A 25458-nucleotide genomic window follows, 5' to 3' on the forward strand; every position below is an offset into this window, starting at 1 on the left:
CAGACTCTCATGATTTTCCAATGTAGAACTCCAGGAAATGGAGAATGAGAGACACTGAACAACTGTCCTTGGCTTAGGAATGTCTTGGAGCTGGGAACCTCCTGCCTGGAGCCTGCTGAGTGGGAGGTCAGGTATGCCTGAGGTGACTGCTGGATCCGTACAGATACACCAGAACAAACCTATCTCCCTGCTTTGACCATCCCCAAGCCGGTTCTCCTGGTGCCACCCTCAGGGTAAAGCAGAAAGCAGAGCAATGGAAGGCCCTGCTGGGTGTGGGGAGGACCAGCCTAAAGCATCCCGGTGGATTTGGTGACACGGTCACCAAACGGATGAGCCAGTCCTTGTCCTGTGGGTGAGTGGGTCTCACACACAGCTCTGTGTTGTGCAGGAGCACTGACACAAGTCACGGTCACAGCACACACTGCAGCTGGCACCAGCTTCCAACCCTTATTTCGGGGGGCTCTCACAAGGAAAACACCAGCTGGTCTCCCTGAGTCTCCACCTCGGCAGCCACAGGTCCCCTCTGGCAGCCCCAGGGCGGCTGCAGATTCCAACACAACCAAGCAGAGAGCGCCCGACTGCTGCGCCCTGGGAGCTGCGCTGCTCAGCCAGGGGTGAATTCCCTCCGCCAGCCGTGCGGGAGGGAGGCAGGAGAGAGCCAGGAGAGAGCCGGGAGAGAGCCGGGAGAGAGCCAGGAGAGAGCCGGGAGAGAGCCGGGAGAGAGCCAGGAGAGAGCCGGGAGAGAGCCAGGAGAGAGCCGGGAGAGAGCCAGGAGAGAGCCGGGAGAGAGCCAGGAGAGAGCCGGGAGAGAGCCCGGAGAGAGCCAGGAGAGAGCCAGGAGAGAGCCAGGAGAGACCCAGGAGAGAGCCAGGAGAGCGGCAGTCCCTGGCTGCGGGGCAGCACCGGCACCGGCAGGAACAGCAGGAGCAGGAGCAGGAGCAGGAACAGGAGCAGCAGGAGCAGCAGCAGCAGCAGGAGCGGGAGCAGGAGCAGGAGCAGCAGCAGGAGCAGCAGCAGCAGCAGCAGCAGCACCAGCAGCAGCAGCAGCACCAGCAGCAGCAGCAGCAGCAGCCGTGTCGGGCGGCCCGGGCGGCTCCCGCAGCGGGGCGGTGCCAGCGGCGGAGCGGGAGCGGCACAGCCCGGCCGGAGCCGCGGCGGGAGCAGCGAGCCCGGAGCGCCATGGCCGAGAGATGCGATGTGCTCGTGGTCGGGGGCGGCATCTCAGGTGGGTACAGCGCGGCGGGGGATGCGAGACCCCGCATCCGAGCGCGTCCCCAGCGGCTCGGTACAGCCGGCTCTGCACAGCCCCGTCCCTCGGGCCGAGTGCCGTGTGGTGCAGGCAGTATTTTATTGGTATAAACTATTCGTAATTTCAATTGTAGTGTTATTTTAGTTATTTTTATCTTATTTTTATTGTATAATTTACTTTACTATTTGTTTTATTATTACTAATCTTATTATTATTAATTCTATTATTATTGATTCTATTATTATTAAATCTATTATTAATTATGTTATTATTTCTATTATTAATTCTATTATCCATTTTATTATTATTCATTTATATTATCATTAATTCTTATTATTCTTTATTTTTATTATTATCTATTTCCATTATTACTTATTTCTATTATAATTTATTTTCATAATAATTTATTTTCCTTATCGTTTATATCCATTATTGTTACTTTTTACCACTATTTTTCATTTTACTATTTTTTTTTTTTTAATTCAATTTTATCCTATAGATTTACATTTTATTTTTCTGGTTCTTCCACTGTCCAGTCCTGGCATCCCCTGAACCTGTGCAATCCTTCCAGTACACCTGGATCTTTTGGACAAGCAAGGCTAGAAGCACTTGCCATCCTCTGCACCCACTCCAGGGGTGTTAAGCAGAGGCCTTCGGTCACATGTGATTAATTTGAATCCTTGGCTGCCTTTTGTTCAGCTCAGGTAGAGGCATAAAGGAAAAATGCCTGAAATCAGCTGGATGAATAGGAAGTTTCTAGCTCCCCTTTCAGCACAGGTACGGGTTTGAGATCAGGAGCAGCCTGGCAGAATGGACAGATGGCTCTGGGGGCCCAGAGTCACCCACCTGAGTGACAATCAGCTGTTTTTAACCCACTCTGGGCTGGAATTCCCCTGTGCCTGCCCACAGAGAATCTCTCCCCTGAGCATTTTGTTCTGAAATACACGTGCCAAATAAATTGTGCATGGGTAGTAGATTCTTTTTCCCTATGCCTTTGGCATATCAAACAAAATTGATTTTTGGCCCCTTAGCGTTGGAAGGTACGGAATGATAGCTCCTGTCCCATGTGGTGATCTCCTCAGAGCATGACGAGTGTGACACGTCCACAGATCCAAGCAGTATCTCCTCCAAACCACAATTACTTGAGATCTGTTACAGAATGTGATTTTGTCCATCCATTTTCCTCATGACTTTTAATTTCCACTGTTTACTTATGTATAATTCTAGATGTCTGTTTAACCATCTTGCTAAGGTGTGTAGCATGCAATTTGAATGATACACAAAACGCAGAGACAAAACTGTAGACATTATTTCCTGAGAACGATTCTCTGATAACAAACTGCTGAATAATGTTTGAATGTTTCAAGTACGTTTACACAAACAGCAAAAAATTAACCACTGCTTTTCTATAAAGCACAGTGGGTTCTGAACACAGTGTTATGGCTAATTTTAAACTTACAACAAGTATCATAGAGAAACTCAATTAAAGTAATTAGTCCGTGGTAAATATCTGTTCATGCCTTGTAAACAAAACATTTGCAGTGGCATGGTTTTGTACAGCAGTGGTGCTACATTCCCTCTGTTGAATGAGTCGGAGTGAGAGAGTCAGTGTAACAGCTTTTAAACTACCCTTGTTATTCCTGGTTACCATGGGAATATTTTCATGGCAGGCCTGCCCAGCCCTCTTAGGTTTTTCTGGAAGAGCATCAGGGCAGGGAAGCAGTGCTAAGCTGTGGCAAATCGTGTGCTTCGCTCTTTGCCATCAGCAGACAGCAGCAAGTGGCAGGGGGAACCAGTTTTCTATTTACTTCTCTTATTATTTAATACCCACCAAAATGCTCCTGTGTCATGCTGTAGCAACTTTTCTCCTGTCTTCCCACAAAGGCTGGGGAAATATGCAGGCCCAAAAATTGCTTTAGACTGTGTACCTCTCTTCAGTCACTTTCCTTTAGCTGTTCTGTACAGCTCCTGCTTCACCTCTGATTCACACCTGCCTGTAAATCTCTGAACTTGCGGCCAGGTGATGAAACTATGGTTTTAGATCTCCTTCCACTGATTTAACCCTGCTAACACTGATTTAAAACCCCTGATCTGCGGTGCACCAGAGAGTGAAGTGTATGACTTTTAAAATGAGGCACTCCTTGGAGACCGGGATTGTTGCTGCTCCACAACTGGTGTGAGCTCCTACAGAAAGTCTCATTTTTTTGAGCTGCCTGAGGCTCTTCTGACCATGGTTGCTGCCTGGAAAAGCAGCAGAAGGCTCTTGTCACGTTGAGATGTGCCCGAGCCACCCACTCCAGCCCTCAGCCAAGCAGGTAATTGCAGAGCAAACAAAACTTGCTGTGCCAGCAGCGGGATGCAAATAAACAATGTCACAGAGATATCTCCTTGCTGGTTATTTCTTTAGCTAAAGCAAGCTGCCCATTTGCAGACCCCCCTTTGGCAGCAGCTCTGCCCATCTTTTCATCCTGATGTAATTAGTAGGGTCTAAAATTTAAAGAGGGAAAAGCTGATAATGAAATAACAGTGCAGAGGCCTTCACAACCCTGGCAATCTCTGTTCTTTTATCTGAAGATGCCACTTCCTTTGCTGAGTTGTTTTTACTGTCATTTATTGCAGGTTTGATAGAAGGGAAGAATAAAACTAAGGAACTGGCCAATTTAAATTTTATGTAATAAAAATCTACTCAAAATTAGTCTTCATTTCTTTCAAGACAAAGTAATGTTCTGTGGCTTTCCTGAAGATGTCAGGTAATCCCAATGGTATTGATGATAATGAAGACCTTTGAGGAACAGGAGGATTTACTAAGGGTAGATTTGGTTTTATGGGTAAAACTTCAGCAAAAGTCTTTGAAAGTTTTTGCAAAGGGTGCACATTAAAAAGAAATATTTTAAAATAAAATCTCCCAGAATCAAAAAGCATATATGAAAATACTTAGCCACACATTGCATGCAGTATGCCTGGTACTAAAGAATGTTTAGATCAGAAGCACAACAGACCCTCTTAGAGCTGAAATGTGCATTGTGACAGGTTCTTCTCTTTGCTTGGAGTCCTCTCTTTTACTTTGAAGGGCTCCTCTAGCATGAGGGTTAAAACAACTATGAGAAAACTATGAAGTTACCTCATCAAAGTTGTTTATCTTCTTAACTGAGACACCAATTACTTCAAACAAAACCTTGAAATCGGTTCAGAGATTTTGTCTAGACTTTCTCCTTTTGTTTTCAAAAGTGTCTTCCTGTCCCTGCTTTTGCCTTGGGAACTGCTTTTGTTGTTTTGCTTTCAAATACCAGATTTTATCCTAATCTTATACCAGTCCTACTTAAGGAGATGCTTCTCTTAAATTTCTAGTGCACAGATTTTACAATCAAAGTGAGATTAATTGATTTTTTTTCCTTAAAGGTAAAGTATTTTCTTATTTATAGTGTTATTTGGAGTATGCCTGGTGTTTTGCTGTTCACAAGCAACCTGTCATGTTCCTGTAAGTCTAGAACCAAAACATACTGTAAGATAAAATAATTCAATTATTACTTTGGGTTTTAAAAATATTTCCATACCTATTTTTGCATTATTGAAATGCCACTGTGCTCTCTATTCTTCTTAAGCCTCACTTTTAATTTGTGACAATTTAATGTGCTGTATAATTACAGTAGCTCTCACTGCATCTGTGAACCACTGTCAAGTTAGTTTAAAAATAAAAATGAAACCAAAACAGACGAGGTGTTTTGAGGGCTATTATCTGATGGTATTCTGTCTGTTTAAAAATAGACTAATGCAGAGGGAAAAATTGTTTTTTAAAACAAATCTGGGACAGATTTTTTTAAAACAAATCTGTTACAGATGAAATACATAATGTTCAGTAGATGCTCGTTTATTTTGCCCTCCTGTAGTAAATTACAATGTCTCAATACTCCTCTTCAGTCAAGATGGTTTACCAAACAAGACAATGTTTTTGGAGAGCATTACTAGTCTGGGAGTCCTATGCTAGGTGTCCATTTGGAGAAGAAAGAAACCCTACAAAACCAAAATAAGGGTATGAAATAGCCCATGGTCCATGAAGAGCCAGAATGGATCAGTCAGTGGGAGGACTCTGACCCTCTCCAGGGAATGTCACCCTCTCTGGGATGCACTCTGGCAAAGGCAATCCAGGATATTTTCCTGTCAGTTGACATGATGAAACTCTTGGTTCACATTTTCTGTCACCTGTCTCTGTATCTGAGAGCAGGAAGTTATTCCTTTTGCACTCAACCACTCTCATGGCTAAAGCAGTATGAGCCAGTTACAGGGAACCTACATTTGACTTCTAGACATTTCACATTAAAAAAAACAACTTGGCAATGCACAGTAAACAGACCAGAAAGCAGCTGCATAATGTGAAATAGTTTGGTAGCCTTGGCAGCAGGGACAGCTCTTATAATTCACTGTCTGAGACCTCCTAATTTGTCTGAGACTTGATTTGATAAGAAGCTTTCCAGGCTACCTGCAGGAGCCATCTCATCTTACAAGGCTCTGGGTGGTGTGTCATTAAGGAAAGATTTTCCATTAGCTTATTTAACCATTATGAAAGGGTGTTGCTAGGGAAGGTTCATTCAGTCTGTTCAGCAAAATGTGAAAACTACTATGGAAGGGGAAAAAAGGTAAGCTAGGATGGCAAAAATTTGGGAAAGGAATTGCTGTTATGTCTATTATGGGAAATAAGTTATTATGGAAATAACTGGTAGGGAACCAAAGTCTATGTGCAGCAGTTGGTGTTAAATTTACAAATTTAATCCACAGGATTTTCTAATCCGTGCTGATGAATTTATTTCTTTTTTGTTTTGTTTTTTGTTTTTTTTAATGGGCAAACAAGATTGGAAACAGGGGAGACTGAAAGTTGTTTGTAAGCAAGTTCTGTGCATTGTTTGCTTGGACAGCCACCTTGGTGGGTGCTTTTAGTTGGTGAGATTTGTCAGAGTTTGGTCTAGCACTTGACTGGAACCTAATCATGCTGTAGATGGTGATTGGTGTTTGTCTGCATTAGGGAGTTGGTTCAGATCAAGTGTGTGATGTTCTGCACTGTTTTTTTACATAGACACTGCCAGCTTGTTGTCTTGGGAAACTTAGTTTCCCTGATCAAAGATAGTGATGCGGAAAGAGTATGTATCTCAATTTTGTGCTCTTCCTCCTTCCAAGAAGACACAGTTAAAGATTATTTACTTGGTCATCACTGCTGATGTGCACCTGCATCCTCCATGTCCATCCTCTCTGTTTTCTTCTTGCCTGCTTCTGTTTCTTTCATTTTCTTGCAGCATCAAGAGGTTGCCAAAAGATCACATTCTGCATACTTACAAATCATGATTTGCTCATTTTACTCCTTGGCACCATCAGTTTCAGGAGTTGCTTTAGAGAAGTGCAATTCATTGTGGCTCCCCTGCTGTAATGAGTGATCAGTGTCAGCCAGTAACACGATGTCAGACACCACAGTGACACAGGTCTGGGTTAAACACTGGTGCCTGTGGTCCCAGTGGCTGTGATGAGCAGCCTGCTGCTCTGGCTCCATCCTGGAGTGTTCAGGCTGTCTGAGATGATCTCAGGAGTGTGTTGACAAGGATGCTGTTGACTGCTGGAGGAGCTCTTATCAACTGGTGTGTGTGTATGTAGTCTTATCCAAAGCTGGAGAGATGTGCCAAAAAGCTGTGTACTCATGTTTGCACTGCCTAAGTAGGCAGCCTGAGCAATGTGGGCTTACACAGCCCTGATAGTCCCAGAAGTAAACTTCCAGTGCTGCTTGTATTATTATAAACCAGCAGAGACTTTGCTCTGTATTTACATATCTTACATAGCAGCTAATGACAATGAATTATGCTTTACGCTTAATTTAATCAATTCAGAAGGCTTTTCTTCTTCAGAAGTTATTATTCTGTATAAACAATCTGGGGGATTTTGGCACATTTCCCACTGCCACAGTTTCTCCATAGCACAACTGACAACTGTAATTAAACAGTTACGTTATTTCATGATAAAAAGCCATGTTGTCTCGCTGCCCCTTCCCAAAACAGGAGTTGTTTGCCTTTGTGTTCTGTCTCTGCTCTGTAGCAGTTATTTCACACAGTGCACTGATACAGCAGTGAAGTTTATCAGGGTTATAAACCATGAGCAGGGCCCAAGATTACTGAAGACCTTCCTTTGGATTTCCTTTGCTGAGGGTGTCTTGATGGACTTACAAAGCACTCAGGGATGATTCTAAAATTAGTCACATTCCTGAGAAATTGTAGTTATGGAACAGTTTGGGCTGGGAGGGACCTCTAAAGATGATGTATTCCAGCTGCCTTGCAATGAGCAGCGACATCTTCAACCAGAGCAGGTTGCTCAGAGCCCAGGGACAACTTCAACTAGATCAGGTTGCATTCAAAGCCCTGGCTTTGAATGTTTCTACCACCTCTCTTGTCCAACCTGTTCCAGCATTTCACTGCCCTCATTGTAGGAAATTACTTTTTTTACATCTAATCTGAATCTACCCTCTTTTAGTCTAAAATCATTATCCCTTGTCTTATTGTGACAGACCCTACTAACAATTTCATCCTCATCTTTCTGATAAGCCTTTTTAGGGACTGGAAGCTGTTTACTGTCCTCCCAGAGCCCTCTCTTCTCCAGGCTGAACAACCCAAGTTCTCTCAGCCTTTTCTCATAGGAAAGGCGTTCAATCCCTTGGATCATCATTGTGGGCCTCCTCTGGACCTGCTGCAATAGGTCCTTGTCTTTTTTGTGGTGAGGACCCCAGGGCTTCAGCCAGGCTTTGGCTTCTTGAGGAAATTATATTCATCTCATTAAAGTTTTGATCATTTAATTTTTTATAGCCATTTTTCAACTTAACGTGATTATCCTTCTGGGCTGATAAACTATTTCAACCTTGTAAACTTATGTGAGATAGTATTATTATTATTATTATTATTATTATTATTATTATTATTATTACTACTACTACTATTACTATTATTACTATTATTACTATTACTATTGTTACTATTACTATTATTTCTGCCTTGAAAGATGGTCAAAATGTGATCATTCATGTAATCCACTAGTTTGTTTTTTTTCCTTGTGGACTGATTTGTGTCAAGGTTTATAATTTTGTGATGCTACATGATTCTCATTTAACATTTTTTTTGCTGTTTCAGTGGTCAGTGAGGCTGCACTACAGGCCATTTAAACCATGAATGACTAGCATTCTTCTAAATAACCCACCCATGCTCTTGTATTTTGCACAACTTTCTCTGTCCTGTCAGTTTTCTGTTCAAACAGCTTGCTTAAAAGAAAAATCAGCATAAAGTCACTTGGAAAATTTCATTTTCTCCACAAACCATTATTTGGTTTGGGGCTGGAAGGGAAGAGAAAGAAGAATGGTCATCAAGGTCTCATTATTTGGGGATACCCTGATTTCTGGATAAGTTAGTAATAAAAGAGGTGTTGAAAAGTGCCTATCAAGCCAGAGAGGAGTTGCATTGACCTAGTCAAAAGCCAGTGATAATACTATTTATGAGAAGAACAGGTTTCTGCTCCTATGCCACCCACAGCCCTGCAGGACTCAACTGTGTGAGTTCTGTGGGCTCTTTACAGCATCAGGAGCAGCAGCAGTGGATGGAGAGCAGGGAACTGCCCAAGGAAATGATGGGCATCGGGATTTTTGTAGGGGGTCTGTGTGCCATTCTGTACAGGAAAGGAGGGCAGGGGAGAGGAGAGCAAGGGATAGGATGGGGGAATGAAAAGCAAAAACCATCCCTGGAAAAATGGGTGATCTAGTCTAGAGAGTCTGAGACCTGGTGGGTTACATCTAGTAGCTGGCACATCTGGCCAGATAAATCACAGGTGCACTGATTTTTACCACTGAAGAGTCTGGCTGTGGCCCATTAGAGGCTTGGGCATCTTGCAGAGATTAAGTTACAGTGGTGACCTGTTGGCACTTAATTTTTCAGGTGGTTACAGAGTTCCCTGAAATTTTGATTCATTTTAAACCTGCTCATCTCACATTATATTACTTTGTACTATTCAACTTTTTCAGGCTTTTCAGTTTCCACAGAGCTGGAAGTGAGGAGGGTGGGGAGGAAAGATGCCCCTGTAGCCTCCTGCCTCCCAGGCAGCTGGTCTTTATCTTGATAGTATAATTCATATATAAAACATTGAATTGAGTCTGTTCAGTTGACTGCACACAGCAACAGCTGATCAAACAGCAGGTTCATAGTGTGCATCATGATTACCTGGGTAGCTTGAGTATAAACTGGGCTCATTTTGCTTGAGTGATAAATCTGTGTTTGAATGTATTAAATATTGGAGCAAGACACCTCTTTTGTTCCAATATGAATTAATTTTTTATGAGGTAGCTTGGCCAGAGGCTGAATCAGTGATTTATGCTAAATAATGAGCACAAATGAGGAAAGGAAAGGGTGTAAATGCTTTTATTTTCCACTTTAGATATTTATCTTTTCTTCTATGCTTCCTTTACTATTTTTGCCCCTACACATTCTATCAGAATTTATGGTATAATTCTAGTGGCAGCATTTATTCTTTGATAGCAGTGATGTTTTTATATTTTTGATGTTTTATGTTTTAGTAACTGTTTGGCTCAAACTTCCTTCTGGCTGCACTTGGATGGATGGAAATCACAAGTAATTTTATTTAGTGGTTCTCTTTTGGGCTTCTCTGGATGACATGTATGACATTCTCAGTCTTTTGTATCTCAGCTGGGGAATGGTTTGGGCTTTCAGCAGGGCTCATCTTAATTTTTCGGTTGTTCAAATAAATAAAATGTTCACAAATCCCTGTAGGCTTTACAATTTAGCCTGTGTGTGTGTGTGTGTGTACACACCTACCTGTGGGCAGTGATTATGATGAGAATTTCCAAAGAGTCTCTGGAGCATGGCTGTTTGGAAATGACACTGAGAGAGGTGCTCAATATAAATCTGGAATTATTATGTGCTATTTGTGTGAAAATCATTAGCTGAAGATCAATTAAAATGTGAAACAAAATGGACTGGGGACATGATTGGTCTGCTGGGCTTTGCTGTAGCCCAGCCTGGCCTAGGTGAACACCTGTGAGTCATTAGATACTGAGAAATCTGGGAAATTACATATTAATGTGTCAAGATATGAAAATGATAGTCTGATTAATTTTGAAGTTTACTTCTTCCAGTTTATTGTGGTTTTTGAGCATTTACTTTTCTCAGAGGCCTAAAAAAGTTAATTCTTCACTTGAGAACAAGCAAGACTTGGCAAAACAGATAAGCATTTCCCTTCTGAGGAAACTGTTGCATAATTTTGCTGAATTTTCCAGATACAGCTTAACCTTTTTTTTCCCCCCTTGCTGTGTATGGAAGGCAAAATTATTCTTCAGAGTAAATCTGGCTGGTGTTTTATTTGTTTGTAGATGTCTTCATAATAGTAATGCCTAAAAGGATGCTTTTAGGAAACTGCCTGTGTAGACCCTCAGCCAGTTCACTGTGCTCAGCTTTATTTGATCCAGTGCTATGATCTGTTTGCTGAAGCACTTTCAGTTCTCTCTGCCCTTTTTTTTTCCTCCTCTATTGTGTCTATTGTGTTTTGAGGCAGCCCAGATTGTAAACTAGAAGAAAGGGATGACCTAAACTAAAGGAGGCCCTGGGACTGAGGGTGTGTAATAATATCAGAGTATAAATGATAATTACATTATTAATATTATTATTAATATTAGCTTTAGCTTTTCAGTGTATCCTGGATCCATAACAAAGCACATGAAGAATGTGCTTTTTGTGCAGATTTTTTTTTTTTTTTAACCTGAGTGAAGCTTAGAAGACTTCTGAGAGGCTTTTAAAGTGTGAGGTGGGCATGGCTGTTCCTGACAAGTCCATTAAATGAAGAGAGCACAGTAAATGATTGATACTAGAAATATTCAGCTTTTGAAAATCTGGAGTGCCCAGCTTTGTCAACATGAAGTTTCAAGGGGAGCTCCAGATGTAAAAGTGAAGTGGAAATGAGGGAAGCCTTGGGCAGAGCAGCTGTGCCTGCAGTGCTTGAGCCTGGGTCCCACTCTACCAAAGGTGTTGGGTTTCCACCCAAAGGCCACAAATTGTCTTCATCCCATGCTTGGCAGGGCTTGAGCTTAGCACCCCTCAACTCTGGCCATCTCACTCATATCTCCCCAGGCTCTGTATCACTTCACCAGCTGCAATGCCTGGGACAAGGCTAGGCTGAATGTTTGCAATTCTGGTTTTAAAAACTTCATAAATGCTTAATAAATTCTGCTCCCTGCACCGTGGATGGATCATCCGGGGGCTCTTGCAGGAAGAAGAGATCACAGAAAGCTGGGACTAGAGTTTATGCTCCCATTAACTCATGGGGGTGCTCATACTGACCTCAGTGACAAAATTACAGAATTAGAGCTCAGACAGAAAAACTCAATGCCTTGGCTGGACAATGAAATGCCAATAGAAATAAATTATATTTGCTCATAGAGTACCATATCTTAGGCAGAAATGTTAGGCCCTTTCTACAAATATTTGAAGTAAATGTACATTTTAAGCAGATAGTCTGATTGATAATGTCTCTTTTTGCTCCTTGGGGTTTCAGAAACTGTAATTTTGTTGTTTTCCTAAGCTCCATAATGTTCTTAGGTGAGTGATATTCATTTTAATGACATTAATTGCAGCACGGTGATAGAATTTAGGAGAACAGAGTATTTTCCCCCATGGCCAAAATACTTGGTTCAAAGAAGAGTTGCCCTGCTAATTTTCACTGTACTGTTTGGACATGAAGTTAAGGCATAACCAAGGGTGACAATTTACCCTGGGTCAGCTCTGCCATGGTTTTAGGGTCTGAACTATAATTTTTCAATTTTCTTTGGTGAGATGGAGTCATATATTTAAATTGCCATTGTTAAGATGGACTAAATAAGAGAAGTTAAAAGGTTACCTTCACACTGAAGGTAGGGTATTCTTCACAAAACCAAAATTCCTCAACATTTCCATAATGTGAGGAAGATTACAAATCAATCCTGTACCACCTTAACTCACCCAGACCCTGAGCCAACACTGGTTTTGCTTTTTTGTTGCTGTTGTTATCTTGGTTTTTGTTTTGTTTACAATATTTATCTATAATGCCTTGCAGGCCTTATTTTCTCAAGCCATTATTTCAATTAAAACATTTTAGCTGGCTAATGATGAGTGACAGAGGTAAAGGTGACCAGCGCCAGGTTCAATCTCTCAGCAGAGGAGCAGTAATTGGATTGTGTTCATTAGAGCACAAACAATGCTATTAAATTGCAGTTTCTAGCGCAGCAATGCAATAAAGAAGCTGTGGGGCACGAAGGAGAAATCCCACTGGTGCAAAATGGCAGCTTGGTTGTGGGTGAGGTTTTTTCCCTGGTCCAGGGCCATGGTGACATGGAAATTGTAACTAATGCTGATGGCACTGAATTAGGGGATGTTGTGGGGACATTTCTTAGAAGGAGGTCTGAGAGCCCTGAATATAAATAATTTATTTAAATTTTTGAGTAATTAGGTCTAAGCAACAGCAAACTGGTTTCTTCTAACTGATCTAATTTTTACATGCTAGAAACTTAATTCCTGTTTGAGAGAGTGTTTTTTCCTCTTTCCCCCACAATTTACCTCACCTGCCTGGGGCATAATCCTCTGAGTTTCTTCTTATTGACCTCATTCACTTCAACTGTGTTGACCACAAATGGTGGTGTTCTCCCCAAATGTCCTTCTGCAGCATTAACAGATGGATTTTGTTTCTTTGGGTGCAGTGCAGCAGTTTTGGCCAAATTAATTTATTTCCTGTGTGTATTTTGCAAGTATTCCCAAGCATCAAAGGTGGTAGTTCAGGGATACTGTACAAAGGCATCTAATAGTGAGGAAAGTTGTATTTCCCATGTGATCCCACAGCAATACCAGCTTCTGTAACTTTTTGTAGGTTTTGACAGATTTTCTGTTCTTTTTCCTTAGCATTTTGAATCCCCCTTCAGGTGGGGATTTTCAAATTTGTTTATTTGGGTTTGTGGGGGTTATTTTTGGTTTTTTGTTTGTTTTTCTGGGTTTTTTTGTTGTTTTTTTGGTTTTTTTCTCTTTTCTTTTGAGACTCATCACTTAAATTAAGAAGTTAAGTTCATAGCCTCTCTGGTTAAAATGAGACTTATACTCAAGATCAAGAAGAAGAATACAAAGATTACTAAAATAACAGTTTCAGTGTGTTAAATATCCATGGAATCCATCTGTTAAATAATTTAATAATTCAGTTAAAAATACTTGAGTTCATTTACCTTAACCTGAAGTCTTGTCTGCATATACTCAATGGCAATATGTTTCCTTTTTTTTGCAGTCAGTCTTGTGAAACATTTCTGCATCCCACAATTTCTCCATGAACCCTGGGGCAGAGGATGGTGCTTGCTCTGCAGGCTGAGTGTTATCCCATTTCCAAGGTGCAGTTTGGGACACGTCCTCATGCTGAGCCTGCTGCAGTGTTTGCCCTGGGCTGCACCAAGGCTGCTCTGCCCACTGGCTCTGTAAAGCAGCATCTGCTCCCCCACATCTCTGCAGACTCATTGATTTAGATGTGCCTGAACAGGCTGACAACCAGGAAAAAAAATAAATATAAATAAACCTTTGCAAACATATCTTTTGTGTCAAAATAAATACGGGGAGGAAAATGTTGGCAAATTCCGTGAACTGAAGGAAGTTCTGCAGTAAGACCTGCAAGTTAATACAGCACAAGTACTGTGGCAGCATTTCTTCCTCCTCAATGTACAGTTTTAGTCAAAGGGAGGAATTTTTAGATAAGGTGAACAAATTTTCTTTGTGCCAGCCATTTTAGAAGCTGTTAATTGAACCCTGTGGTTTAGAATTTTCTTTGCTCCCTCCATGAATTAAAATTTAGAATTTGTAGATGACTTTTGTAATTATATAAATGAGAGAAGCAATTTTTTTTTTCCTAGAAAGGAGATAATAAATATGGAGGAACATGTGGTAGGGTAGCGAATAATACAGAGAAAGTACAATAGGAACATCTTCAGAAATTTACAGCTTTTTGGAGGTGTGACTTCCAGTCATGTCCTTTCTAATGTTTCTTTTTGTTGAAATGCTAAGATTAAAGGGTGTTTCAGTAAAATTGCTGATTCCAGGTAGAATAGAATGATGTTACTAAATTTCAATCAGTTTTTTTTTTAGAAAATATACTTTAAAGTACTCTTTAGATAGTCAAATATATTTGATCATAGGGCCACATTGTAAAGCACATGGAGGTCAGATGAAAAATGAAACTTATAAACATATGTAATAAAGATTTGACTCTATGATCTTGGAGATATTTCCAAGCTTACTGATTCTACAATTCAATGAAATAGCAGTTCGGATTTTGCCCTAGCATAAATATTTAAGATTTTCTGTTAAAAAAAAAAAATTAAAAATCTGAATTAGTCATTCTCTCAGGATAAGAACACTGCTGATGTTAGGAAGTGAGGCTGTAATGAAGCTGTTTAGTGAAATGGTGCAATTTACGGTGTTTAGTAGATACAGAGACATCAAACAAGAAAGAAATAAGTTGGAGCTGAAGATGAAATAATTACTGTGATGATTACATTTGAGCTCAATCTGTGTGAATGCAGAGTGCTTCACGATGGGGAAAGAAATGATTTTCGTGACTTGAACTTGCATTATAAGATTCTGGGGGAGGCAATCTCCCACCAGGATCTCCGGGTGGCTGCCGTTGGGTACCGGGTTGCCATGGTAACAGATGGAGGTTTGCCCGGTTAAGCATCCTCCAAACCCGGTGGTATTTTCAGTCAGGGGCTTCAAATACTCATCTTTGCTTCTTTGTTGTTTGCATTAATTATCTGCCTGTTGGTTCTTTAAGTAGAACTGCAGGTGAGGCTGCTTAACTGTTTGATTTCTGCTGTATCCCTCTCTATATATTTGTATATGGCTCTCTGTGTCCCCTTGGAGAAAGCTGACCTGTGCTGGAAACTGAACCCAATTTCTGTCTTCTGTGAAGTGGTGGCAAAACTGGCTGAGCCCATATATTGCAGTTCAGATCTGATTCTACTGACGTGCTCCTGGGGTGGAGGGAAAGCTGCCTCTGAGTGGCAAAACACCGTGCATGAAATAGGAGCAATAATATCATCAGTCACAGTTTTGGATGGCTTTTGCATTTGAATGCGCTCTTTGCCTCATCTGTGAGGAATGGGAGCAATTTCAAAGATCTGCCTTTTGTTAGTGAGGTGTTAGAGTGGCAGGTAAGGCAGAGAAAGTGCTGGAATGTGAAATGTGAAGGGTTAAACTTCGCAAGAGGAGACCTTATATCATGTGTGACTGATTTTCTTTGCAGGTGTCACGTGTGCTCTCTTTGCAGCAATTGGGGCACAGGGAGATCACTCTGACTCTTGTCCAGAAACAAGGTTGTGGTTTGTGGGGTTTTCTGCAGCAGTTGTTAGTTTCTGAAGAGCAAACCTCAACCTCATGCCCCAGTATTCACATTCTAGTGTTCATTTCCATCTTAATATGCTTTTGTTGCTGTTCCCAGTGCCTTACCTGCCCTTGTACCACTTTGGCTCAGAGCTGTCCCTCCACATCACCCAGTCCCCTCACTGTTATTATACTGACAGTCCAAGAGCCCATTTGGGGCCTTGGCTGCAGCCTCAGGAACAGGTATGGAGTGGTGTGGCAGTACTGTGATCCCAATGTGTGAGATACCGAATCCAGCAACATTCCCACCTGACACTTGCACTGTAATGTGGTGTCTGTCACCAGCAGCCTTGAGTTATCCTGTTCTGTGTGTGCTAAGACACCGACTCTGGTCCTTTGCTGTGCCCTCTGACCTCCTGAGCCGCTGCCTTTGCTTCTTCCATCTTTTTCCTGTTACGTGTTCGTGACGATTTCTGCGGCAAACCTGGGACCAGAGCGGAGCTGTGATGTGGCTGAGAGGAAGGGGGGACCACCAGCCCTTGAACTGATGCTTACTCCTTGGTGATGCTCAGTTTGGGAACCCTGCAGACTGCATCTTCCAAGCCCCAAGGACACAATTCCTCCCCCTGCAGAGATCAGATCTGCTGGAGGATGAGCATGGATGGGCCAGTGAGATATTAACAAGCCTGATCCTTCCCTCAACACTGTTTTGGCTTTTTGTTTTCGCTTCAGGAAAGAGTAAAATCTTGTCCATCTTTAACAGGTCCATGTGTGAATGTGGCAGGGGGTGGGGGAAAGGTGGCACATGCCCCAAAATAAACAGTGGGCAATAAATGGTAGGTGCAATCAGGTGGATGAAAAAAGCAGGAGGAAACAGGGAGGCTGTGAATCAGCTGCGTTTCAGTGGAATCCAGATAGTTATCTTTTCACAAACTTCTCTGTTGGTTCAGCTCCTGGGAATAAACTGCCTTTGTTCCCAGCTGCACTGAAATGTTTATTCATTAGATTTTAATAAAGAAAGTCAAATCTCATATCCCTTAATCAGTGTTGGTAACTGAATGCTATTAATTGATTACTCAATACCTGTTAGCATGAAAAGCCAGCAGAGACCTTCAGTGACAACAGCCTTCAGTTTATGCATTCGTTCTGTAAATTATTAATAACTGCTATTGATTCTCTCCCAACTGATGAAATATTTGTATTTTTAGAGGAGTAACTTCTTTTTTCTTTAAAAGATAAGTCAGATTTATTTAGGAGTTTTGTTGCTTATTTTTCCTCCAGGAGCCAATCTCTCATTGCAAGTTGTTTGGAGGGGTTGTCCATGTTTACATACCATGGCTGTTTCTGTATTATGTTCTTCCTTGGTATCTTCAAATGTTTTTGAGTGCAGTCATGATCACAGATCCAGCCAGATGTTTTTGCAATATAATTTCCTCAGCAGGAAGTATGGAAAGACCTTTATCAGTTTCATTACTGGTTTTCTCACCAGCATGTATGTGAAAATCCAAGATAAGTAAGCCCATGAAACTAGGAAAGAAAAAAAAAAAGGCAGGGGGGTATGATGTTTTAATGGAAACATCTGCAGCTTGTCTTCAGAAAATGTCAAATTCTTTAGATAGATAGGTTGACACTATTGCAACATTCTTTTCCTTTATTTTTCTTTTTTTTTTTTTTTTCAGATGGGGAAGAAAGAGCTTAACTGCAGCACATCACAGCAGTTTCTGCAGGGCTAGGAACAGGATTGGGTTCTCCTGTTCCCAGTCCATGAGTTGGTGACCAGAATGTTCTGTAGCCTCTCCCCAGGACTGCTATATTTTCTTCATTTTCGTTTCATTCAGTCCTGCCATGTTAGCTTGGACCATCTGTTTTTGCTGTCAGTGCTTTTTGCCATTTCTTCCACGGCTGCTTTCTGCTTGGAACAATCTGCTTGGCTGACAACTCAAAAACTGCATGTACTAGGACACACAGAGGGAGCTGATTGCATTCTCATGGTAACAAGGCAGGGAGCCAGAAAGGATAGATAAATTATGATGTATGAGTGTGGCTTCCAGCCTGGCCTCTTGCTGAACTTTATTCAACACATCCTGTTGGTTCAAAAGGATGATACAACCTGCTAGAATATAACTCTTGCCCTACTAGAAATTCACATGTGGCCAAAGTAAGCATCTTGGTTTATTTAAATCTAAGTTTGTGCTCTGAACTAAAAGGCAGAGATGATCTTAGGGAGAATGAGAGGTTGTGGGCTGGATTCCCTCCATGTGCACCCTTTCTAGTTCCCTTCATTCCCACAGCAGCTTGACAGGGCTTGACACTGATATTTTCCACTGCCAGTGTGAAGATCTATGACATCACAACCAAAAAGAGATATTGCCTCGACTATTTTTACTGTTCCTTCACTTGGATGTCTCAGCTTCAAGAGTCACAAGATGGAAATAAAATGTATTAAAAAATGGATGAGGAACAAAGCAATATTTTGGGGTAGACTTAGCCATACTTTTAATTCTTCTTTTCACACACAGCTGCACTTTCTGTCTCTTCTTAGTCAGACCATGTGTTCTTCTGGAGATGAAACCTGTGACCTGATGTTTGGGAACTCTGCTACAGTACTTCAAAATACTCAGAACTGGAAAACAGAGACATAGAACAAGGGTTCAGGAAAACTTGACAAATTTAGGACAGTCCTAATAATACTTCTTCCTTTTTTGGTTGTTGTTGGGGTTATAAAAAATGAAATGTTTGGGAGGACAGCGTTCTGTTTAAAAACAATAAAGTTTGTAAGTTCTCTGCCTGGCTGGGTGACCATTGTACCAAGTGCTGGCTGATGCATCAGGATTCCTGAGCATGTGGTGCAAAACTTGCTCAGCACATGTAAAACTGGACAACAAACTGTTTAATTAGGTGGCTTCGGTTCCACTTAATGATTATTGGGTTTTGAGGGTTTTAATTCCATGACCTCACCAGTCTGGCAGCATTTGAATAAAAAATTCAGGATTTGGATGGACAGCTATGTGAGTGTTTACCTATCAAGTCACAAAAGCTGTGCAGCACATATACAGCAGTATTCTTTAATTGCTTTCCTTTTTTATCTTTCAGGTCTTTCAGCAGCCAAGCTACTGACTGAGTCAGGCTTGAATGTGGTGTTGCTGGAAGCCAATGACAGAGTTGGTGGAAGAACCTTCACCGTAAGGGTAATTATCCCCAGTGCCATTTATATACTACATATTCATACTTACAGTGTGTGCCATATGGGGGAAATTTCCAGAGTACCAGCAGGTGGGAAATTTCCTGATGTTGTACCAGTAAGAGCAGGGAAAGACTGGCATGACGGTAGGCACATAATATTTCTGTGGTCTTTGGGCTCTGGAGTCACCCCGCTGGGAAGGAAAATGTGATGAGCTAAGTTTCAAAATCATTTCCTGGGGAAAGACACTGCGGAAATCTCTGTGGAAGAAACACCAACCATGCTGTGAAGTCTTGAGCTGAACTGTGACATGCCCATGGTGTAGGGCAGAGGAGTGTCAGGGCTGCTAGAACCTGGGAGCTAGAATCACCCTGTCTCACTTCACTCCCTTCTTCTGCTGTCTTGATGTGGGACACCCCTCTCACTCTGCCCATTAGAAAACCTTGCCTGTGCTGCTTCCTAGGAAGGAGATTTCTAAACTGCTCATTGCTGAGATGCTTGGCTGAGCAAGAGCTGCACAGATGTCTCTGACTCTCTCCTCTCTCTGCCATCCGGGCTCTTTCCTCTTTCTAAGGCTGTAATGTAACAATGGGTCACCTATTCTGGTTATGAACTCCAAATTGTAATCAATATGCTAGTTATGAACTCAGTAATCACCACACCAGAACTCTACCAAAGAATTTGTTTTCCATGGGGAGAAGAATCTTAGCCAAAATGCTCTGGGAGTATTTTATTTAATTTTCATTTCATTCCTCTGTATTGCTCTTTTAACTTGTGTGCTATTTACAAAGGGCTTATCCCTTTTGGTTTTGTTTTTTTTTTTTCCTTCCCTTTTGTGTGTGTTGTGTGTGAAACACCAGAATAAGCAAGTTAAATATGTGGACCTTGGAGGGGCTTACGTGGGGCCAACTCAGAACCGTCTCCTGCGGCTCTCTAAAGAGTTGGGAATAGAGACGTACAAAGTGAATGAAATTGAGCACCTGATACACCATGTCAAGGTAAGAGACGCTCCCAAGCTGCTGCTGTAAACATGAACATTGTAGTGATGCCCTTTCTCCTTGTTTTCCACTCTTCCTGCAGTGGTGAATACCTGTTTGAGTATGCAAACTCAAATAATACCTGTTTGAGTATGCAGTATCTGAGTTGGTTATAAAAAAAATTATGTTGATAATGAAATCACCAACAAATTGCTATACTAGTACAAATTATGACAAGCACACACATTTGTGTGTGTGCCCTGTGGGAACATCCCGTTAGCCCATGCCTTGGTTCAGGTCTCACCACTTAAATTGAAAGCTCTCAAAAATTTCCTAATTTATGAATGGTGCAACTGTGACTCTTCTGTGCAGGTCAGCTCTGATATGCACTGCCCAAGGTGTCTGAAAATCCCTTTCAGCTGTCCTGGATGTATCTCCAAGCAGGCTGAAAGTCTGTCAGGATGGGCTTCCTAAACCAGTGACAATTATTATGCTGATGGAAAGAAATGTGAGAGGTTTTGTCTGGTTTTGCTGATGGGGAGACTTAACATGCAGAGTAGCAAAATAGTCACTGCAAAAGGCTCTGGAAATCAGACAGTCTTGTGGAGGCAGATCTGAGGGATCTGTTCATGGTCTGAAATAGAACAGCTATGGCAAAGCTGTTAAAAAAACCCACGTATTCTCAGTAGTCATTCTCCAAAAGAGCATCCTTTCTTGTTTCCTGATATAGACCAGTGTTGCATTTGTACAGAAAGGAAACTTTCCTGGTTAGACCCAAGGAAGTCAACTCTGGGTTTCATTATGGAAAAGCCATTTTCATTAGGAAAAGCCATGGTGCAATGACTGGCAAAATATTTGTAGTTGGTGTTTGATCAAATGTTAAAGAAGACATTTACAGATTGGGAAAAAACAAAAAGATGTCCTGTCATGTTTTCCATTATTTTTTCCACTCAATTGTTATAAAAAAAGAGGAGTTTTCTCTCAGTGATTTGATATGGTGACTGTCTGTATTTACCATTTCTGTGGTAGAACTAATGGATACATCCACACTGCTCTGATTTGTGTGCCTCTGCCATCATCTTCAAAGCCAAATTTTCTGTTCACAGTGTTTGGCCTTCAAATCTCCCCAGCAGTGATAGGAAGTCATGTCACAAGGGGAAACACTTGATATGGCCAGTCAGGATGCCCAACTTGTCAGGACAACCTGCGTTCCAAGCATGGTGGCATTCCAAAGTACTGCCAGAAATCACAGTTTTTTGGGGTTGTTCCCAGCCAAGTGTTGAAAGTCTCCAAGGACAGAGATCCCAGCTGCTGGCTGAGTACTCCCAAGCTGTACTAAGAGCCTAAAGGTTGTATGGAGACAGTTTGGAGGCTCAATTGCCTGTAGGAGTTCCTGAAGAGAGGAAGGAGAGAACTGGGTGCCAGAACTCCCTGGTAGCCAAACAAGGCGTAAAGAGAAGAGATAATTCCACAGACAATAGCACATCCTTTGCATTTCCCAATTTAATTCATTTAAAATCCTTTATTTCCATTTTTCTTCTGTGTTTATACAATTGTAGGGAAACATTAACACAGTTGAAGGATTACTCACAGTTACATAATCCGCATGTGAGCACTGTAGAATAAACATATCCACTGTCTTGTGGCCAAATCTTCAGCATTTCATGTATCTTCAAAACATTCCTCACAGCTTTCTGAGCCATGTGGCTTGTCCATGGTTTCTCTGAAAATGTACAGTGCTTGTGAGCTCCTTGAAATCTAGGCACTGCTCCCAAGTCGTAGATTCAAAGTACACAAAAGTCTGTGTCCCCTGTGTGAATATGAATTCACTCACTGACCCAAGCTTGGTGACTGTGGCCAAATGTAATTAAACTCTGGACCACAAAATTATCCGAGCCCAGAGAGGCAATGAAACCTAAAGGTTTTAATTCTTTTTTTGCTACATAAAAATCAGGCATCACAGTGCATCTTGTAAAATCAGCCTCTGCTTTAACTTATACCCAAAGGCAAAATCAAGCCTTTCATAGTTAATTAAATTCATTTTAGAGGCTTTTTAATACAAGTAATGTATGCAGCTTCTTTGTACTACAAAATGAAAAGAATGCATTTTGTTGATCTCTGGGTGGGTCTCTGCTAATTAGGTGTTACCAACTTGATTGGGTTGCATGGTTCTTTTCTCCTTTAATCTTTTTTTAATGCCAGGTTCCATTGTGAGATTATTTTTGGTTTTATATTGCGTGTGATATCTTCACAGAAAGTCAAAATTATGTTTCTTGCCCTACATTTTTTTTCTTTTCCCTCCACTTGTTAAGCAGCCTTTTTCATGGTCTTTGAAAGGAGATTAGTATGTTCTTTTCATTTTTGTAAATACCAGTTCATCAGCCTTAGTGAGAAAATAAGTATAGCTCTGTAAGTAGTATTTGGTAGGCAAATTGCTGCCTGAACACCATTGATTTTTCAATAGCCTAACTGAAATTAGGTTCATAAATCCAGTTTTAAGAAGCAAAAGCTGAGCTGAGAAGTCATCATCTCCTAACAATTCTCCCACTGGACTGGTAGGCAGACGTAAAATCTGTAAAAATGCTTCTAAAATTAAGATAGCATCTTAGCTGCCCAGCAGAGGATTCAGGGTCCTACCTTAGATAGGCAAATTTGAAACTTTTGACTAGTGGTGTTTATTTTCCTCACCAAATGACAGCTTTTGTCTTTCAAAAAGCAAAGCTAAGAGCATGTAGTGCACGTAATTTTTACCAGGTAACAGTCTCTGGAAAGACTGAAATATGAAAGCATGCCAATTATTGTGAAGGTTTAATTAACAAATTTTCCTTGTTAATTCAAATTGTGCTTCACTTCTGTGGAGTCTCATTAGCCATGCCAACTTTCTGCCTTTTAAAACACCAATTTTCCACATCTTCAGTTGTAATGCAGGTTCATTGTCCAAGATAATCATGGAACTGGTTTGCTCTGCCATCCTCAATCTCTGTGAGGAAACATTTCTTTATATGAATGGTTTGCCCAATGAACGTTTTTACACAATTCCTCTGTGTACTGTGAGGATGATCCACACTTTGTCCAGCTGCGGTGCCAAATCTACGTCCTCTGATCCTATTTTCTACCAGATCTTTTTATGGGATAATACCATTGATGCTTCCTGGAAATTCCTTACTATAAAAAATGGTAGAAACACGTGTTCCTTCTAATCTCTGTGTTGTCTCAGGGCAGGCTGTGCATAGTGCTAACTGTTGGAGTCTGAGGCATAGAGTGTGCCCTTGTCTCTGATACATAGCTCTGACATCCAGGAAAACACTGAATTTCATGTAGCACCATGAAAATAACTGTTAAATAGAAAAGCTAAAAGTGTAAGTGTGTAGATTAGAGAGTTTTCTTAAGACACTGGGTAAAAAAGTTAAAGTTTGGAGTATAAGCTAGTTTAGAAAACAGAAGACAAGACAGAGGATTTAAGGTGTTGTCTCTTTTCCTTCTTCTTTCTTCTTCATCTTCTTCTAGAGGTTTTTGGGTAGTAATAGGTGATTGGATAGAGAATTCCACAGTGCAGCACACAGGTGTTGGGTCATTGGGTCACTAAGAAAAATAATATATGTGTCTATTGTTAATTAGATTAAAATAATTTAGTTTAATAATTTATTAGTATAAAGATAAAGAGACTGCATAGTTCAGAGCCATTTTGTGCCATATGAGCCAACTTGAGCCAAAGCTGTGGTAGGTAAACTTGTGCAGAAAGTCTGGGGAGGACCTGCCAAGTCTTTTAATTATATATTAATAAACACGAGAAACAAGGAGCTAACGAGCCTTTTGGAGTATCCTTTCTGAAACAGAACTGAGATAAGGGAAACTCCCCTTTGAGAGGGTATCCCAGAAGGGCTCAGCCCTGAAGAGACCGAAATCCCACAGCAACACTAACAGCTGGCTGATGTACCTGGCTATTTTCACAGCCTGTTGCACCTGAAACATTCCTCATGTGGTCATAATGGACTTGGTTCTTTAGCACCAAAAAGGCCCCATTGCCATGGCACCTATCCTGGGGGTCTTTCAGGTTGAGATGTTGGGGGAGACATGAAGCATCCCCTCCCCAGTCACTGGATAAGTTCTTGACAGCAGCTTGCCACCACATCATTGCCTCAGTTAAATCCTCAGTAAGAGGATGGAGTTTCCTCATGCTCATCCCTCTGCCAGCAGTGCTGGCTGGAGGTGTCTGAATGCATCTCATGCCCATGTGAAATTTGGCACCACCTTCATACCAGGGTGAATAATTGACAGCTCTGGGGAGAGTGATGACGTGAGCCCTGCCTGCAGCACCTCATGAAGGTGAATATTTAATCCTATGCACACAGTGCCTTTAACCAGGACCCCAAATCTGCACTGATTTTGCCAGGTTAACTACTGATCTACAGCAGACTTGCAGAACAAAATTTTACAGCCCTCTTGGGTGTCATTCTTTTTCATCACTATTGTGCTTATTAAAATGCAGTTTGCAAGTGGTCTTGTTCATGAATTAGAAATATGATGGTTGCCTTGTATTGGGATTTAATTAGCAGCTGGATAAGTGACTGCTGTATCTAAAGCTACAGAATTTAGTGGTGTTTCTTCTGTGATACCTGTGATATATGCACTGAAGCTAAGCAATATGATTTATTTAAGCTTTTCACCTGCAAGTCTAAGGGCAGTGTCTCTGGCATAGTCTGTAGTATAGAACATAACTGCTTAAATGGATTTTGAACGACTAGATAAAAGTGCTTTCATTGTTCTTTGTATATCTCAATTAGACTGCAGTCAGAGAAAGACTGTGAGACTCTCAGTAGCTATCAGTTTAAGTGAGGTGAAATAGCCCTGTGTCCTTTATTTTCTTCCCTTTCTGCTGACAATTTGTAAACAAGAATTTGGGGTACTGAGAAGAAGACATCTGAATGTTGGAGAAGCTGGGAATCTGTGTCTTGAAAGAGGAGCCAAGTAAATTCAAAGACACTTAAATTTCTGCAGGGCCTGGATAGTTTCACATGTCTTTATTGGAACACAGATCTGTGTTATTTTAACTCTTTACTGGAGATGAGGATGCAGACATTCCTGCCACAAGATGCTGTGTCATTATCACACTCATTTGTAGCTTCAAAAGTGAGTCTGAGGTTGACCAGGCTCAGGTTGGTGAAAGCATCTTCCAGACCCCCAGAAGGGATATCCTCCAGATGGAGAATGAAGAGCAGCTTTGGCAGGACTAGAGGAAAAGCTGGACTTGTTTTGATCTCACTGGACCTGCCCTGTAAATAGAGGGGCATCTTCTCTTTTCTCTGTGCCAGCCAGTTGGCAGTATTTGCAAGAAGAAATTTCCTAATTAGGACTTTTTAAATTAAAATATAGATATTTGTATTACAGCAGCTTAAAAGAAGCAATTATGGGCAGCAAATCTGCAAAGCGATCTCTGTCAAGGGGAGCTATAAAGCAAGGTCTTGCAAAGGATGTTTATTGATGGAAGAATATTGAATGGAAGGCTGGAAGCTGTGACCTAATGGTATCATAAGGATGAAAGCAGTAAGAAAAAATGAACTATGAATAAAGTATGCATTTCTTAATTAAATTTGAGGGGAAAATATCTTCCTGAGTCTTAGTTTTCCCAGACTCCACAGTCTGTTTGTG

General features: G+C 41.3%; 1 protein-coding gene and 1 long non-coding RNA gene across 3 annotated transcripts in view; both read left to right on the top strand.

Annotated features, from left to right (window-relative positions):
* Positions 1-644: 644 nt before the first annotated feature.
* The window catches only part of LOC131575735 (amine oxidase [flavin-containing] B-like), a 51294-nt gene continuing 26480 nt past the window's right edge, over positions 645-25458 (top strand). The window contains exons 1-3 of one of the 2 annotated variants that reach the window (XM_058831597.1): positions 645-1225; positions 18745-18839; positions 19693-19830. In XM_058831597.1, coding sequence (XP_058687580.1) covers positions 1180-1225; positions 18745-18839; positions 19693-19830 — 279 coding nt within the window. In that variant the 5' untranslated portion in view covers positions 645-1179. The remainder of the gene's footprint in view (positions 1226-18744; positions 18840-19692; positions 19831-25458) is intronic. The other variant, XM_058831588.1, reaches the window with a different exon arrangement.
* On the top strand, positions 3344-16399 carry LOC131575743 (uncharacterized). The gene is made up of 3 exons (XR_009276844.1): positions 3344-3564; positions 3869-3999; positions 13574-16399. It is a non-coding gene; the product is annotated as an uncharacterized LOC131575743 (long non-coding RNA).

This window comes from Poecile atricapillus, chromosome 1 (genome assembly GCF_030490865.1).
Source record: "Poecile atricapillus isolate bPoeAtr1 chromosome 1, bPoeAtr1.hap1, whole genome shotgun sequence".
Classification (NCBI taxonomy): Eukaryota; Metazoa; Chordata; class Aves; order Passeriformes; family Paridae; genus Poecile; species Poecile atricapillus.